This window comes from Strongylocentrotus purpuratus, unplaced genomic scaffold (assembly GCF_000002235.5).
Source record: "Strongylocentrotus purpuratus isolate Spur 01 unplaced genomic scaffold, Spur_5.0 spur5_scaffold_16, whole genome shotgun sequence".
NCBI lineage: Eukaryota > Metazoa > Echinodermata > Echinoidea > Camarodonta > Strongylocentrotidae > Strongylocentrotus > Strongylocentrotus purpuratus.
The window spans coordinates 17,616,864-17,632,063 of record NW_022145601.1 but is presented as its reverse complement, the minus strand read 5'-3'; the positions used below and the strand labels follow the sequence as shown (position 1 = coordinate 17,632,063).

General features: G+C 38.1%; 2 protein-coding genes across 2 annotated transcripts in view; one reads left to right on the top strand and one right to left on the bottom strand.

Annotated features, from left to right (window-relative positions):
- LOC762762 (exosome component 10) overlaps window positions 1-7,174 on the bottom strand; it is a 49,675-nt gene extending 42,501 nt beyond the window's left edge. The window contains exons 1-7 of the mRNA XM_030986951.1: window positions 6,959-7,174; window positions 5,630-5,766; window positions 4,660-4,783; window positions 3,726-3,827; window positions 2,024-2,186; window positions 1,455-1,539; window positions 535-721 (exon numbers count right to left, since the gene is read on the bottom strand). Of these exons, the coding sequence (XP_030842811.1) occupies window positions 535-721; window positions 1,455-1,539; window positions 2,024-2,186; window positions 3,726-3,827; window positions 4,660-4,783; window positions 5,630-5,766; window positions 6,959-7,033 (873 nt within the window). The 5' untranslated portion in view covers window positions 7,034-7,174. The remainder of the gene's footprint in view (window positions 1-534; window positions 722-1,454; window positions 1,540-2,023; window positions 2,187-3,725; window positions 3,828-4,659; window positions 4,784-5,629; window positions 5,767-6,958) is intronic.
- Window positions 7,175-7,248: 74 nt separating this feature from the next.
- On the top strand, window positions 7,249-10,705 carry LOC578551 (sigma non-opioid intracellular receptor 1). The gene is given in 5 exon segments (XM_778712.5): window positions 7,249-7,654; window positions 8,887-9,087; window positions 9,583-9,675; window positions 10,489-10,536; window positions 10,539-10,705. Coding segments are annotated over 5 exon segments (630 nt in total). The 5' UTR covers window positions 7,249-7,530; the 3' UTR covers window positions 10,703-10,705.
- The last annotated feature ends 4,495 nt before the right edge of the window (window positions 10,706-15,200 follow it).

Genomic DNA, 15,200 nt, shown 5'->3' with positions numbered 1-15,200 from the left:
AAATGGCGCACATACACACAGGTATGGTCCTTAGTGTGAAACCCTTGGTCCCGTTTTTATATAGAGTTGCGATTGATCCGAAGATCTGAAATCGATCGCAAGTCCTGTAATCAATCGCAAGTTTGCAGTCTCCTATCTCTTTATACATGATTTCAAATTGCAAATTAGTTGTGATTGATATCAACTGTTTATAGGACGGGGCCCAGGGAGTGTTTCACAAAGACTAAGATCGACTTTAAGTTGGACTTAACTATGGTAGGCCGTTCATGCCACTGTTTGATCTCACCATTTACTGGCATTGGCCTCTCAAGGTACTAACAAATCGTGGTCACAAATTTACAGAATTTACCTTTTTTGATAGTTCAATATTGAGGGAAAAATTATTATCTAAAGATCATAATTGAGAGACCAATGGTGAGAGAAACCAGTGGCATGAATGGCCTGCCATAGTTAAGTCCAAGTTTAAGTCGATCTTAGTCTTTATTGACACACCCCACCTGGTTTCACTTGACAATTGTTAAAATAAACTCCTACCTCTAAATCAACAGCAATCTCCTTGGATTGTTTGAGGCTACGACTCAGCTCCTCCAGCTTCGACACAGTGTCTACCAGGGTGAAGGGCGTGGCTTCCAGAGGGGTGTAACTTGGGTCGTCTACCGGTTCCAGCTGAGATGGGAGGGGTTCTAAGTGGTCCAGCTCATGTTGATAGGGATGGGGGTACCTGCATTGAGGGATGGAAGAGAAAGGAAAAAAGTCCAGATTGTTATTACTATTAGCTATTATTATCGTCCGTTCATTCGGGCATTATTTGTGTAGGACAGACTAAATCGCAGTGAGTCGAAAGCCTTTCTTCAGCTATAACTGATTGGGATGTGTAGAAGAGCGCAGTGAGGTTGTGCATAGGTGGTGATTTAACATCCTATCCCAGGGACAACATTTTCCACTGTAAACTTGTTTGCATCGAGGAGGTGCAATAGCTCAATTGGTAGAGCAGCAGTCTCATAATTCAGCAACCCCGTTCGAAACCAAGTCAATGCGCTAGTGCCCTTTGGTAAGGCATTAAACCTCATTACCAGGTCTCTTGGAGAGGACCTAAAGCTCTCGGTCCTCTGGTTGCTTAATAACGAGCATTTATGCTTTCTTAGCAGTCAGGTAAAATAACCACCACTACACACAATACAATCTATAGAATAGGGGAGGGGCATTAATCACTCAAGGTATAGTTTTGTTCATCCGCAATTCAGAATTCAAACCCATTATCTTTGGTTCGACCGCCAGACGCTCAACCAACTGCACCAAAGAAATAGGGAGGGTTCTACAGCATAATTTTATGAAATATATAAAGAACAGAAAGGGGCAGATAATACTCATAACAAATTCAGTTAAAATATGATGGGTTAATGGATTTGCAAGAGTAATTTCTAAACATTTGTTGTCTTGTTGAGAAAACTTACGCTTCTGTCTGGGTTTCACTGTCCCTCTTGGCAGGCGAAGACGAGTCGGTCTTGGTCAAGAATGACTTCTTTGTGGTATCAAACACTAGAAACATGAAAGAAACATATTATTATCCTTTCAATAGTGATTATTTGCAAACAGGCAGCATGAAGTCCAATCAAATGTTTGACTGAAAGCCGGGCCCACGCTCTAAATTATTTTTTACTGTTAGGTTCATTGTGCTCTATTTCACTAATATGGCAATATGTTTTAAAATGATAAACATGCATTAGCTAAGGTCCCAAAAGATAGCTTTTTTGTTTGTTATTTAAAAAAGCTCACCACCTTGTGGAAAGCTTGCTTACCAGGTAAACTTAAATCCAATGTGGACAATTTTCTATTATTTTGTTTTAAAACACATTAAGAGGTCATAAAAATTGAAAATTACGTGGGAAATCTATCATGCTCAATATTGTCCATACACACATTAATTTTTTTTTTTTAATTACTAGTTCCACATGCTTTACTTCCTTCGCCCATTAATAGTAATCAGGTTTGACTGTAGAGAGCAACCAAGATGGCACATTACCTTCTGGCAGTGGTTTGAGTGCATTGGGTTTGTGCGTGATGACCGGTACGAAGGGTACGTTGGAGTTATCAACCCTATCCTTGAACTTGAGCTGGGGCCTGGCGATGTTCCTGGCATGCATCAAACGGAAGTTCCTGGACTTCTCGTTGAGGGCCTCCGATCTCTGTCGAGTGAGAAAGATGGAGAGAGCATAAGAGAGAGACCAAGAGATATTGATAGTGAAAGAAGAGTAAGAGAAATATGAAATGAAATTGACGATGTAAGGAAATGTTGGAGACAAAAGGGGGAGAGAGAAAGAGAGGGGAGAGAGAAAGAGAGGGGAGAGAGAAAGAGAGGGGAGAGAGAAAGAAAGGGGAGAGAGAAAGAAAGGGGAGAGAGAAAGAAAGGGGAGAGAGAAAGAGAGGGGACAGAGAAAGAAAGGGGAGAGAGAAAGAGAGGGGAGAGAGAAAGAGAGGGGAGAGAGAAAGAAAGGGGAGAGAGAAAGAGAGGGGAGAGAAAAAGAAAGGGGGAGAGAAAAAGAAAGGGGAGAGAGAAGAGAGGGGAGAGAGAAAGAGAGGGGAGAGAGAAAGAAAGGGGAGAGAGAAAGAAAGGGGAGAGAGAAAGAAAGGGGAGAGAGAAAGAAAGGGGAGAGAGAAAGAAAGGGAGAGAGAAAGAAAGGGGAGAGAGAAAGAAAGGGGAGAGAGAAAGAAAGGGGAGAGAGAAAGAGAGGGGAGAGAGAAAGAAAGGGGAGAGAGAAAGAAAGGGGAGAGAGAAAGAAAGGGGAGAGAGAAAAAGAGGGAGAGAGAAAGAGAGGGAGAGAGAAAGAGAGAGGGAGAGACAGACATACAGATAGAGATGATAGATTTAGAAATGGAAAAGAGGAAGACGGAGGAAGGGAGAGACAGAGACAAGAAGAAAGAGGGAGGAGGAGAAAAAAAAGTAAGATTAGAGATTCAAAACAAAGACTGGCTAAGTAATAGACAGACTCTTCTTCTGTTAACTCCTTGCTAAATGTTAACTCCTTCATGACTTTCAATATGAAATTAAGATAAACTTAAAGATTGTATCTGACATTTCTGTGTACCTCTATGGTATGAAGCTAGGATACAAGAAGAAGAAGCCAGACAGGTTTATCTATGCACCACTATACCACCATCACACAATGCAACAATGTGTGACAGCCGGCTTAATTGGATGCAATGGCAAAGAGATGTCCCAATCAAGCACCTAAAAACAATAATAATGATAACATGGCGTTCTTGTATTCCGCATATCACATTATGACAATGTCTCTATACGCTTCCAAACGATTTGGGATAACTAACCAGCTATAGTTCCAACAAATGGCAATTGTAGATTAATGTCTTGCAAAAGCACATTACTGTTGCGGCAGGGATTCGAACCCCATACCGTGTGGTTCACAGTCCAGATAATTATCCACAAGACCACAAAGCTTCTACACACAACCCATGAATAATGAATTAACACAAGAAATAGGAACAGCTTTATTTGATAAAGGATAACTTACAGGAACAAAGAGTTGTGCATGCATGCAAACAGCATTGGTTGTTACTTGGAAACCTCTAAATCCAATTATTATTCATGAATGATTATCTGAAGAGAAAGAACAATTGATAGTTCATTTTGTCATCTCAATGCATTTACACACAATGAGAACCATGCCCCCCCCCCCTTCAAGACTTCAATGAGGATAGGATCTTACCTTTTTGTTCCAGCTCGTAACGATGAGTTGTGGTTTCGAGACGCCCGGTGAGAAGCTCTGAGTGGGCTTGCTGATGCCTTCTGCTTCGTCCAGCAGGGCACCCTGTAAAGATCAATACAATCATACAGCATTTAAAGGTATAGACCAGTTTTGGAAACTCCCCCCTCTCAAAAAATGAAATGGAAGCTCTTATTACCAATCATGTTAAAGAATGCGTTTTGACTAATACGTGATGATACAAATTTTGCCGAAAAACCGCTTGTAACTTTACCAAGACTGGGCCAAATTTATTATCATTTTATTGATTCCAGAACCTTGAAGTACACACCAATACTTATATCCTCGATTCCACAATGTTTCTTTCACAATGCAATCGCATGACCAGAACTGGTCTTTACCTTTAAAAAGAACAACCAATATTTTCTTGTGTATCATTACAGATACTCCAACAAGCTTCAGACTTGACCTTTATTTCAACAAAGATAGAAGTTTAAGATGTATACGAGTGGGCTACAAGTTAAAAGTTGATGAAACAAAGTAAAGACTGAGAATATGCAAAAGAAAAAGGGAGAGATGCATGAGAATGACAAAACAGAAAAGGAAAAGGAGGAAAGGAGTCAAGAGAGAAAAGAGAGAGTGAGAAAAGAGGGGAATATATACATGTATTATACAACAAATGTTATATTTTCATGTCAAAAGAAGTAGAGTTATGAATCCAGAAAAGGGGAAAAATTAAGCATTCTCAACATATACTGTTAATAAAAGTTTTTGGCTGTGAAGCAAGAGCACACTTTAATTGGTACTGTCACTATCTTTTAACAGAAAAAGGGAAATATATGAAAACGGAAACACATTTATATGAAAAGGAACAATGAAGAGATGGATTATTGCACAAATATAATGTCTAGTTCCAGAAATTCATTCACTCTCTTACCGCATTTTCCAGAAGGGTGTCATTGGTCTCGATGAGGGAGTCTATTCTATCCTCGAGATCTAGGATCTTGCTAAGACCTACTTGACTTTCATCTGCCCCTTGCTGCCCTGCAAGCCTCTGGATGCTGACAAGAAAAAACGACAAGATTGGTTATGGTAAAGGCGATTGATGATATTGATCATACAGTCAAACCTGCTTTAGTGACCACCTGTCTACAAAGACCCCTTTTTTTGTTTCCCTTGAAAATGTTTTCTCATTGAAACTTTTCTTTTCTTCCTTGGGTGGTCTTTATAGACAGGTTTCACTGTAATAATAAGTTTTGTTTAACAATGCATGAGGCTGCAATTTTTTTGCATATTTTTCTTGAAGATACAAAGTTGTAGATGTAGGCCTACTGTACATACAATCATTTTCCTTGCTTTCTCCAAGCTTCCAGAATCCAGAGTCTTTAAGAAATTTCTGTCTCTAAATGTGAGCTCTCTCATCTTGTTATTCTTATGTAGTAGTGGTGGTTATTTTACCCCACTGCTAAGAAAGCATAAATGCTTGTTAGTAAGCAACCAGAGAACCAACGGCTTTAGGTCCTCTCCGAGGGACATGGTAATGAGGATTAATGCCTTACCAAAGGGCACTAACGCATCAACTTGATTTTGAACCCGGGTGTTTTACCAACTGAGGTATTGCGCCTCCTATGTAGAACCATACATTCATAAATTATAAGTAACCCCGGCTTTAGCCGAGCTACCATAAAAAGGTGCTCAAACACTCAAGAAATTTCTTCCTACAGGGTCCCCATTTACCTCACCTGGATTAAGTTGTCAAGTGTGGCAAATGTAGATTAATATCTTGCCAAAAGACATTAGTGCCCCGGCTAGACTCGAACCATGAACCATGCGATCCGATCCACCCTCCGGTGACGTACCTACTAGACCACGACAGACCACAAAGCTTGCATCACAAGCGGACTTACTTTCCTAGAAGTTTGTCTCCCTGTGAATTGCAGAACTGCCTGAAGCCCTCAAAACTAGAGTAGAAGTCATAGTCGTCTCCAGCTGCCGGAAGTTCATTGGCGGCTCTCGTGGCCAATTTGAGCTTGCCGAGGGCTTTCTGTTGATGGATAAAATAGAGAAGCTCGATTGCATTATGTATTTAGGTACAAAACTCAAAACCCTTTACAAAATATATATCTATTTCTTAATTTCCTTTATCAAGGACTAAGAAAATGGAAATTTATGAATCTTTCTGTACAGAGCAAAACAAACAGGACCTCCCAAGATATGACACAGAGCTTTGTATTTGATTGAAACATTTAAATATTAATTTGTACATGTAATCCAACCATCAAAAAAATTAATTTCTGCTCTTTAATCCAACCATCAAAAAAATAAATTTCTGTTCTTTAATTTCACTTATCACTTTCTCATTTTTTTAAATAAAAGTAATACACCAACTAGATCTAGATCTACTAACTAGAATAAAATTAAATCTTTGTTGGAGTGAAATTCCCTTAATATTCAAGGGGTGAAATTCCCTCTAATCATCTCCTGCATTTCCTGTAGACTTTGCTGCATAATTTCATGAAACCTTCACTGTACAAATAGTACAATACAAGTTCAGCGATATCCCATTCCATTGAAAAGCGAGTTCATTGTTAGTAATCAATTACATGCATTTAAACGGGATGTCAATGAACTTGTACTTCTGTCTTCTGACTGTTTCTGAATTCTAGAACGACATTGAAACTAGTATTAGTAAAGACAAAGTAAAACTTCAAACACAAAGGCCCGAATTCACAAAGGAGGTTTGTCGACAAACCTAGGGCTAGGTTTATGTGCGTAATACGACGCGTTTTGACACGTTTTTGGGTTTGTACAAACGCGTCATATGATGCACATAAACCTAGGTTTGACGACAAACCTCCCTTGTGAATTCGGGCCAAAGAGCCTAGCTAGTTTAGTAGTTGTTTAGTACTTCACACAGTTGAGTTTGACTACAAAAATACCAATGCCTTGCCAATTCAATTGGCATTATTAAATACAACAGTACAGCTTCTGCCAATGAACCTGGCTACAGCATACAAAGGGATTTTGTTGGGGGAAGGCTTCATATTAAATTAGTCAACTAATAATATGAGGCCGAGGCAACTCGAGCTCGAAACATCGAAACCCAGCCGAGCGAGGCGAGCCTAACCCCGGAGCTGAGCCTTGCCCACGCCAGCGCGCCCCGGCCATATGCGGCCGTTCATATTCGCGGCGCGGCGCGGCATGGCCATGCATGTCTCTCTCCCATCTCAACAAACCTGTGCAAAATCGTTGACACTCGTGAAGCCTGGGACAATGTTTGTCACCGTTCCATCTCCAGTCTTATCAGCCATAATTAGGAAAAATGGATAAAAAATTACACCAACTGCAATCTCTCACTTTTCCTCAGCCTTTCATCAATTTCATGAAGGAACAGCTCACTTTCTTCAAATACGCGAGACTCGATGCGACGCCATATAAGACGCACGTGTCACGTCAATGTCTGAAAAAAATATTAATAATAATGCAGTAGACTAGTTAATGAAAGCAGGGACAGTGTGTTCAGGATGTATACATTTTAAATAGGAATTCTTCTTAACATTTATTATTATCGTTAGAAAAGAGTTAAAATTCTTGGTTTGCCGGAGAAAAAAAATCTTGAGAAAACGAAAATCACCTGACATTTCATATCTTTCTCTCGTTCGATCATCACGTGATTAGATCAGCTGGCTGGACGCATGATAGTTAATACGTGCATTATTATTTGCATTTATTTCATCGATGTTCACCTTCTTTAAAAGTTTTAATATTGTAAATGTAAAGCTCAACGAAGCATAAATTTGATTTCAAGATGTCGAAGATATTTATGCTGGTTTTATTTGGTGCCTTGATCTATGGAATTCATCTCTGGTTGAACACGAAATCGTACCTTTTTGATGATCAGACAATTGCAAGAATAGCGGAGAAATACGTTGGTAAGAGAAACTTAGACTAGAGTAAGATCTAGGGGTCTACTGCTTATCATCTAAATTGCAGTGATATGCAGCTATAGCAGCTGAGCTGCGCTTGCGTGAGCGTGGCATTCAACTACAAATAAAATTTCCATCATTATTGATTTTCATCACCTGATTCACCATCATCATCAGCCTTACTTACTTCGTTATTTATATTAATGACTAAATAATTCTTTAATGCCTGTGCAAGTATCCATAATCCCCCTGATTTCTTCTTCAGTTCTTCTTCTTCAATTGATTTTCAATCAATAGACCTAGACCTATGTTAAATTTTAAGTTTGTATTTAACTTTTTAAAGCATTCTGTTGTTAATGTTTTTGGTTTTTTGCTGTACTCTCGATCGCGATCTTCTCTCAAGTTGGTTATTCGCTATAGACTAAATGAGATGAGGGTCATCTGGTCAAGGGAGGAAAGGTTATGAAGATAAGCTTTAAAATATAAAACCAAAGAACAGCATACATTACATGAAAATGCAATTAAAATGATATTGCAATTCTTTTCAGGTTTTCCAAGTTAACAATAAGCTTTTGACAAAGTTTGTGAAATTCTCCAGGAGCAGTATACTCTGGTCACACCCTTCCAAATAAGAGGGAGGAATCTCAAGAATGGATCTTCCACTAAATTATAAGCTCCATTTAATCTACCTCAACAATGTGGATATCTATATCATAAAAAATCCAATTAACCATTCATGAAAATTGTCTTTTCATACAGGACTACCACACCAAGATGCTTTTGACAAAGTCGGGAAGTTCTGCGGGAGCGCGAGCATTACTCTGGACACACTCTTCCAAATAAGAGGGAGGAATGCATCTTCAATTAAATCATAAAAAACATAAGCTCCATTTAATCTAACACAATAGAGTACCGAAGCTGTGACATCATAAAAATTTATTTTTAGAATTTCTCAATTTGTTTACTTCATTTTCCAAATGAGCATAAAAAATAATGTCCGAATGTCATAAACCAATTGAAAAAGGTCAAGTATTGGCTGAGATATGACCATCTGAATGAATAGATGTCCTATAGAACTCAGTGTTATATTGCTCTGGCTCGTAATGTTAAGAAAAATTGAGAAATTCCAAAATATATTTTTGATGACGTCACACTTCACCACTATATAATGTCTAATTACCTACATAAAAATGCAATGAACAATTTTAACATTCATGAAAAATTGTCTTTTCATACAGGACTTCCACACCAAGATGCTTTTGACAAAGTCGGGGAAGTTCTGCGGGAGCAATACCCGGGTCACATCCTGCCCAAGGAGAGAGAGGAATGGATCTTTGTGAATGCTGGAGGGTGGATGGGAGCGATGTGTCTCGTGCACGCGTCGCTCACCGAGTACATTCTGTTCTTCGGCACTGCAGTGGATACTAGTGGACATTCTGGTGAGTTGAGAGGGAGAAAATATTGAAGATCAAGATAAGCACTAGTTTTTGTTTGTGTATATTGCTTCATAATAGATATCAGAACATGTTTGTAATACAAACCCCAAAACTTGAGTTAGCTTGTAAATTGAATATTGTTGTTTATGAATTTTGTCATCATTATTGGATTTGAACATTGCTTTCATAGAAATATTACCGGTAGACCATTCCATTGACATTACAAAACCATATTGTAAATAGTGTGAGCTTGCATTCAAGAAAATAGTTTTGTACCGTTCTGAACTACATACATATGAAATCTTGGAGCTCATGAATAAATTCAATTCTGTTATGTATGCAAACAATTTTTTTTTTCATTTGCCAGCTTAACATACTTTTTTAGATAAAAAAGTATTTGAATGATTTTTCGTTGTATTTTTTGTTGTTAAATATTTGTGTATTCTTTTATTTGTGTCCCAATCACACCAATTACCATTGCCCCAAATTGTCAAATAGGTCGATATTGGGCTAATGTTTCAGACACAATCATGACTGGGAATTTTCGTCAGTGGAAAGAAGGAACAACAGAAAGCGAGGAATATGGACCAGGTAAATTTACCATTCTTTAAAGCTCAGAAATTTGTTTCTTTTTTTCATTTCATTGTCTTCATTATCCTATAAATTTTCTAAAAGTTGACTACCTTTGCTGATTTAAAAAAAAATGTTGATTGACCAATGAATCAAGAACTGAAAACCCTTTGCCCATCCAAAAATTCTTTATATTGTATGTTTATCGATAACATGTATGTGCCCCCCCCCCCCCCATACAAACTGTGGCTACGTGCCTGATAACAAAAGCAAATTAGTACAGTGGAATTAAATCTTGTTATGATTTTTTTTTGCAAACTTTTGTTATCAGATTACTTTACTGGTTCCAGTTCTCTGTTTCCTTTGCTTTGTTTTGTTTTGGTTTGTTATTCTCTGTTCTGTTTAGCCCCAAGATAACGAGGTTCATTAAATAAATTAAATTTTCTTGGTACCAAAGATTTGTTGTATTGGGCTCCAATGTCAATGTTACTATGATGATTAGTTGATTTTGTTATCATCATCAGCATCATCATCGTCATAATTATAAGGCCTAAAAAAAATGTTTTATTACCCTTTGCGACCGACGCAAAAATCTTGAAATCTACGGTAGGCTCTTTAAAAAAGTTTTTTTTTTTCTAAATGTGTTTTAGAGAGAAAAAAATGATAAAGCATTCAAAACTAAGAAATGTCAATACAAAGAGGGAGGACAAAAGAAAAAAAAGATTTCCAACCGACCGACCGATGTTTTGGCACTTAAAGGGCAATACATCATCACTTTTTGGGCCTTACTATAAGTATAACTAACTTTATTGTTGTTTCCATTGATAAATCTAGGAGTCACTCTGCTTCACGCATGGGGCGAGGCCACTTCCGTCCAATGGACCGCCGCACCTGGATGGTGGAATATGGGCGCGGCTTTATACCCTCCACCCTCCCCTTTGCTGTCTCCGACACCATCTTTAGCACCCAGGACTTCTATACCCTCTACCGAGTTGTCAGGATCTATGGAGAGGCACTGTTCCAGGAACTACTTTGTGCTCTTGGATGATGTTGATTAGTCAAGATAGTTATGATGATAGGTAGCAGATTCGTCTTTACCAGGGGGGTGTTTCACAAAGATCTTAAGTTGAACTTATCTCTAAGTTGGACTTAACAATTATGGAAAGCCATTTGCATCCTTGAAAATATTTTGTAAAACTTATTCTAAAAGGCATAAAATGTTGATTTAAATCATTCATATTTTCTATTAACATGGGAGATTTCATGTTCTTGATGTGGAATTTATGAAAAGTCTAAACTTGTAATTTTGCTTTTGAATATATTTCATTATAAGGCTACAAATGGCTCTCCATAATATTTAGAGTTAAGTTTGACTTAGAATATTTTTTAAACACCCCCCTGGACCTGTATTCTACTATAAAAGATTTCAACTGGGTCTAAGTTGGGATGAGTTGTGTGAAACAGATGCAGGATTATATTAATGCTTTGTTGTTCAGGTGTAGACTGAGCCTAAACCTGGAACCCATGTTTAAATTTGTAGTAGAATGCAGGTCACAGAGTTTTGCCAACTTGCATGTAGTTACAGTAATTGATTACAGCAGTGGCAGATCGGGCAAGGGGTGGGATGTTAAAAAAAAAACTATTTAATTTTGTGATTCCCAATTAAACAATTGTAACACTGTGCTACCTTACTATGACACATTTGACCAAACTCTGTGTACAAATGGCTCTGACAGTTTGTACCAGAGCCATTCATACACAAGAGTTGGGCCAACAAGAAATTAAGATGTGTCATATTGCTACCCAGTTCACTAAACCCATGTTTTCTAGACTCTGTATAGCTGGCTCTGATACAAATGCAGTGCCATTGATTAGGAGAGTTTAGCCAAATCCTGAATCCTGGTTGGAGTTGAGCACAGTATGTTGGTTAAGCACATAACAAAAGAAGATACCGGTATGCCATGTCATGACCAGCTGAATCCAAGTTGGCCAAACTCTGTGTATAACTGGCTTTGACACATGTAGGTAGTACAATGTTGTCTCCCTGTGGTAAGAGGAATCAAGAATCAGATGTGTTCATTCTTTACATTTTGAAATGAGGGTTTTAGAGCATGAATAGTGCACATTGTGATATATCTTCATTTTTTCCCTCCATAGGTGTTGGGTAGATATGATACTTGCTTCTTTTTTGCGAAATTCGGTAGCTTGAACTAGATGGAATAGGAAAAGTTGAAATACAAATAGAATTGCCCCCTCCCCCTTCTCTCTCTCTCTCTCTCTCTCTCTCTCTCTCCCTCTCGCTACCTCTCTCTCTCTCTCTCTCTCTCTCTCTCTCTCTCTCTCTCTCTCTCTCTCATATATATTTGTGATGATAATTTTAGGCCTCCAAAAGCAACACATTTTATATAAAATCTTAAAGTGAGATATTCAGTTCTATAATCTTCCATTACATGTATACTTCTTTCAGTATTATTAGCTAAGTCATTTTGAAACTTAGCTTTCCAATTTCAGTCTTATCAATTTATTGATGAAATCTTGCTATAATGAAGTAAAATTGGCAGTATTTTATGCAATATCGGTAAACACTAAACAGGGTTATTTCTGTGAAATTTCACTATACCTACCTCATCATGCTTGCCTTAGTGACACTATACAAAGGTACACAGTTTTACCATGAATGATTTTATGAAGATGAAAACAAAAAAGAAAAACAAATTGTGCAACTGCCTATTTTAAGTGAACGTAATTTTACATTTCATTCATGTCACATATAATGCCTTAACTAAATATCCATGATTCCATATACAGTTAATAAAAGAAATATTCATACTTGTACATTTGATGGTTCATTTTTATGTTTTTCATAACTCAAAAATGAAAGGTGGACTGGTTGAATTAGGGCCTTTGTTGAAGACTGTTAGATTTTCAATGTGTCACATTCTCAAGAAACATAAATTGAGACGAATCAATTTTTCACATAATAATACAAATCTGGGTAAGGGTATGAATAATTTAGTTATTGTATTTTTCCAATTCTGATACAGGGCATGATGATCTTTGTGACTACTGTGTGCTTTCAACTTCACAATCAATATTTTTTCCAATATTTTGAGTGGAAAGTAATGTGCAATGCAGTGAAGGCTACAGGCCTAGATTATATGGCAGTATTCATTAATTCTTGTGTATTAATCGTATTTGTACATTTTGATATTTTAGGTCATGAAGACTTGTTTTGTCATCCTTTCTTATCAATTGATCATCATTAAAAATTGATAGAAATTTGAATCAAATGTGATGTTTGTTTTTTTCTGGTTGTGTGTAGGCTTATTTTTACTTGATTATGTCCAAATATGCTGTATCCATTATAGTTATAAAAAAATTGTATCATTTAAATGAGGGATGACACATAAAATTCATGTACGTTATAACAAGTCAAACATCTTCTAATACGTCCTGCTTTGCACTTCTATCTTCTTCTTTTTTAAACCACACCTGCTATGGATTGAAGGTGTAAAGATGGGGGAAAGAATATTGAAGCAAATGTATAATTTAGTTTAACAGGTTCTAGGACAATTACTCCCTGGACAATTCCCCCCCCCCCCCCCCCCCCCCCCCCGTTCAATTACCAGTGGGACAATTACCCCCCAATGACAATAATCCCCAAAAGGACATTTACTCCCCTTCCTCCCTTAAAAATACTCCCTTGGACAATTACCCCCCCCCCCCCCCCCTCAACAAAAATAATAATGATAAAATAAACAAAATCTGCTTTTATTAAAACCACTTCTTAGGGTGGACTTCCCCTTTGATTAACAGGGGGTAAATTTTCGTCTCATTCAGTTTTCTTTTACCACTTGCCAGAAAGACGTCGGTGTTCACTGTATTGCAAATGATCAAGAGAGGGAGACGTGCAGCAAAATCATAGTGATCCTAAAATTAAATATCTCTTATGAGTAAAATGCAGAGGCTCATATTCTGTAAGAAAAAAAAGCCCATTCGGCCGATAAAGGGGGAAGCCCCCGCCACTTCCCTTGAGAAAGAAAACATATATTTGAAGGGATCTTAAAAATACATAATAGACAAATAAGTTAAAAGAAGATACCCTTAATTAAGATCAAAATATAACGTAATCCTCTAAAAACGAAATGAGGCACCCCACATTCCGAGGCTCGCTTCCTTTTGGGGACTCCTCAATTGGGAGCACGTACGGCTGGATTCCGGTCAGGAAAAAAAATCAAGGTTCAATGTAAACATAATAAAAATGTAAATAAAATTGCTCGAGGAACAGACGTATGCTAACTGTTTGCTAAGACGATAACAAAAACTGTCGAGAGATCATTTCAAGGGTAATTTATGATAACTATTGTATTTCCTAATTCCTGGTGAAGTTTTATATAGTATTACACATATCAATATATCACGTTTGTACATTGATTTTAACTCTGACATTTTGACCACTGAAAGTTTACAGCTGATGCTTTTATCTCTGGCATTTTTTTAACCTCTGACATTTTTGATTACCCCTGACTCTTTTTATATCTGACATTTTTACATTTATTTTTATTTCTAAATTTGTTTTTCCTCTGACATTATTTCCTTCTCTGACATTTTTACGTTTGTTCCCGCCATTGTGTTTTGTTTCGTTTTTTTGCTTTTTTATATCAAATTTTGTCTGTTTGTGTGTTCACTCTGGTCCACCCCCCCCCCCCCCCCCACTCCGGGGTCGGAGGGACCGCATTCGTGTTCCCCAAATCACCGGTATCTAGGAGTTCTTTTCGCGCGACAAAGTCCTGTCCGAGAATTGTATTTTTAAAAAAAATGGGGGGGGGGGGATATATGACGTTTCGCCCAGAGATTTCTTTAAAACGGGGGCATTTTCTTTCTCTCCCTTTTTCTTTGCACTCCTGAGAAATGTAAAAAGGGGGTTATAAATATCTTGAATATCAAAGAGCAGTGTTCCGGATTTAGGCGGGTCTCCAAGGCAGGAAGGGGGGTTCAGAAATGTTGGCAGCCCTGAGAAACGGTGTGTTTTTCATGGGAACAAGCATACGCGTATCCTTAATAACTCTAAGGGGGGCTCTGGTCCAGTGGCGGATCCAGGGTGGGAGCCCGGAGGGCTCGGGCCCCCTCCCCTGGCCCCAAAAATAGTGTTTTAAAAAAGATGGTAACGTTAATTTTACCTTTAAAGAGAAGAAGACGGGCCCACTCCCCTGGCGCTCAAGGGCGGGGGGGGGGTATAGAGTTTAAAAAATAGAGCTTCAACCCCCCCCCCTCCCCCCATCCGCTGAGCACGAATTGGGCCCCTATCCTCGCCACCGGCTGGATCCGCCCCAGTGCTCTGGTCACTCACACATATTTCTTGATAGAGTATATGGTGCATGAGGGATAACTTTCTTCTATAATAATATTACTCTTCCTCCACCTCCTCCTCCTCTTTCTTCTTATTCGATTCCCTCTTCTGCTTCTTCTTAATTTATGCGTCTTCTTTTTAATTCTTTTCTTCTATAATTCTTCTTCTAATTCTTCTTCTTATTTTTCATCTTTTG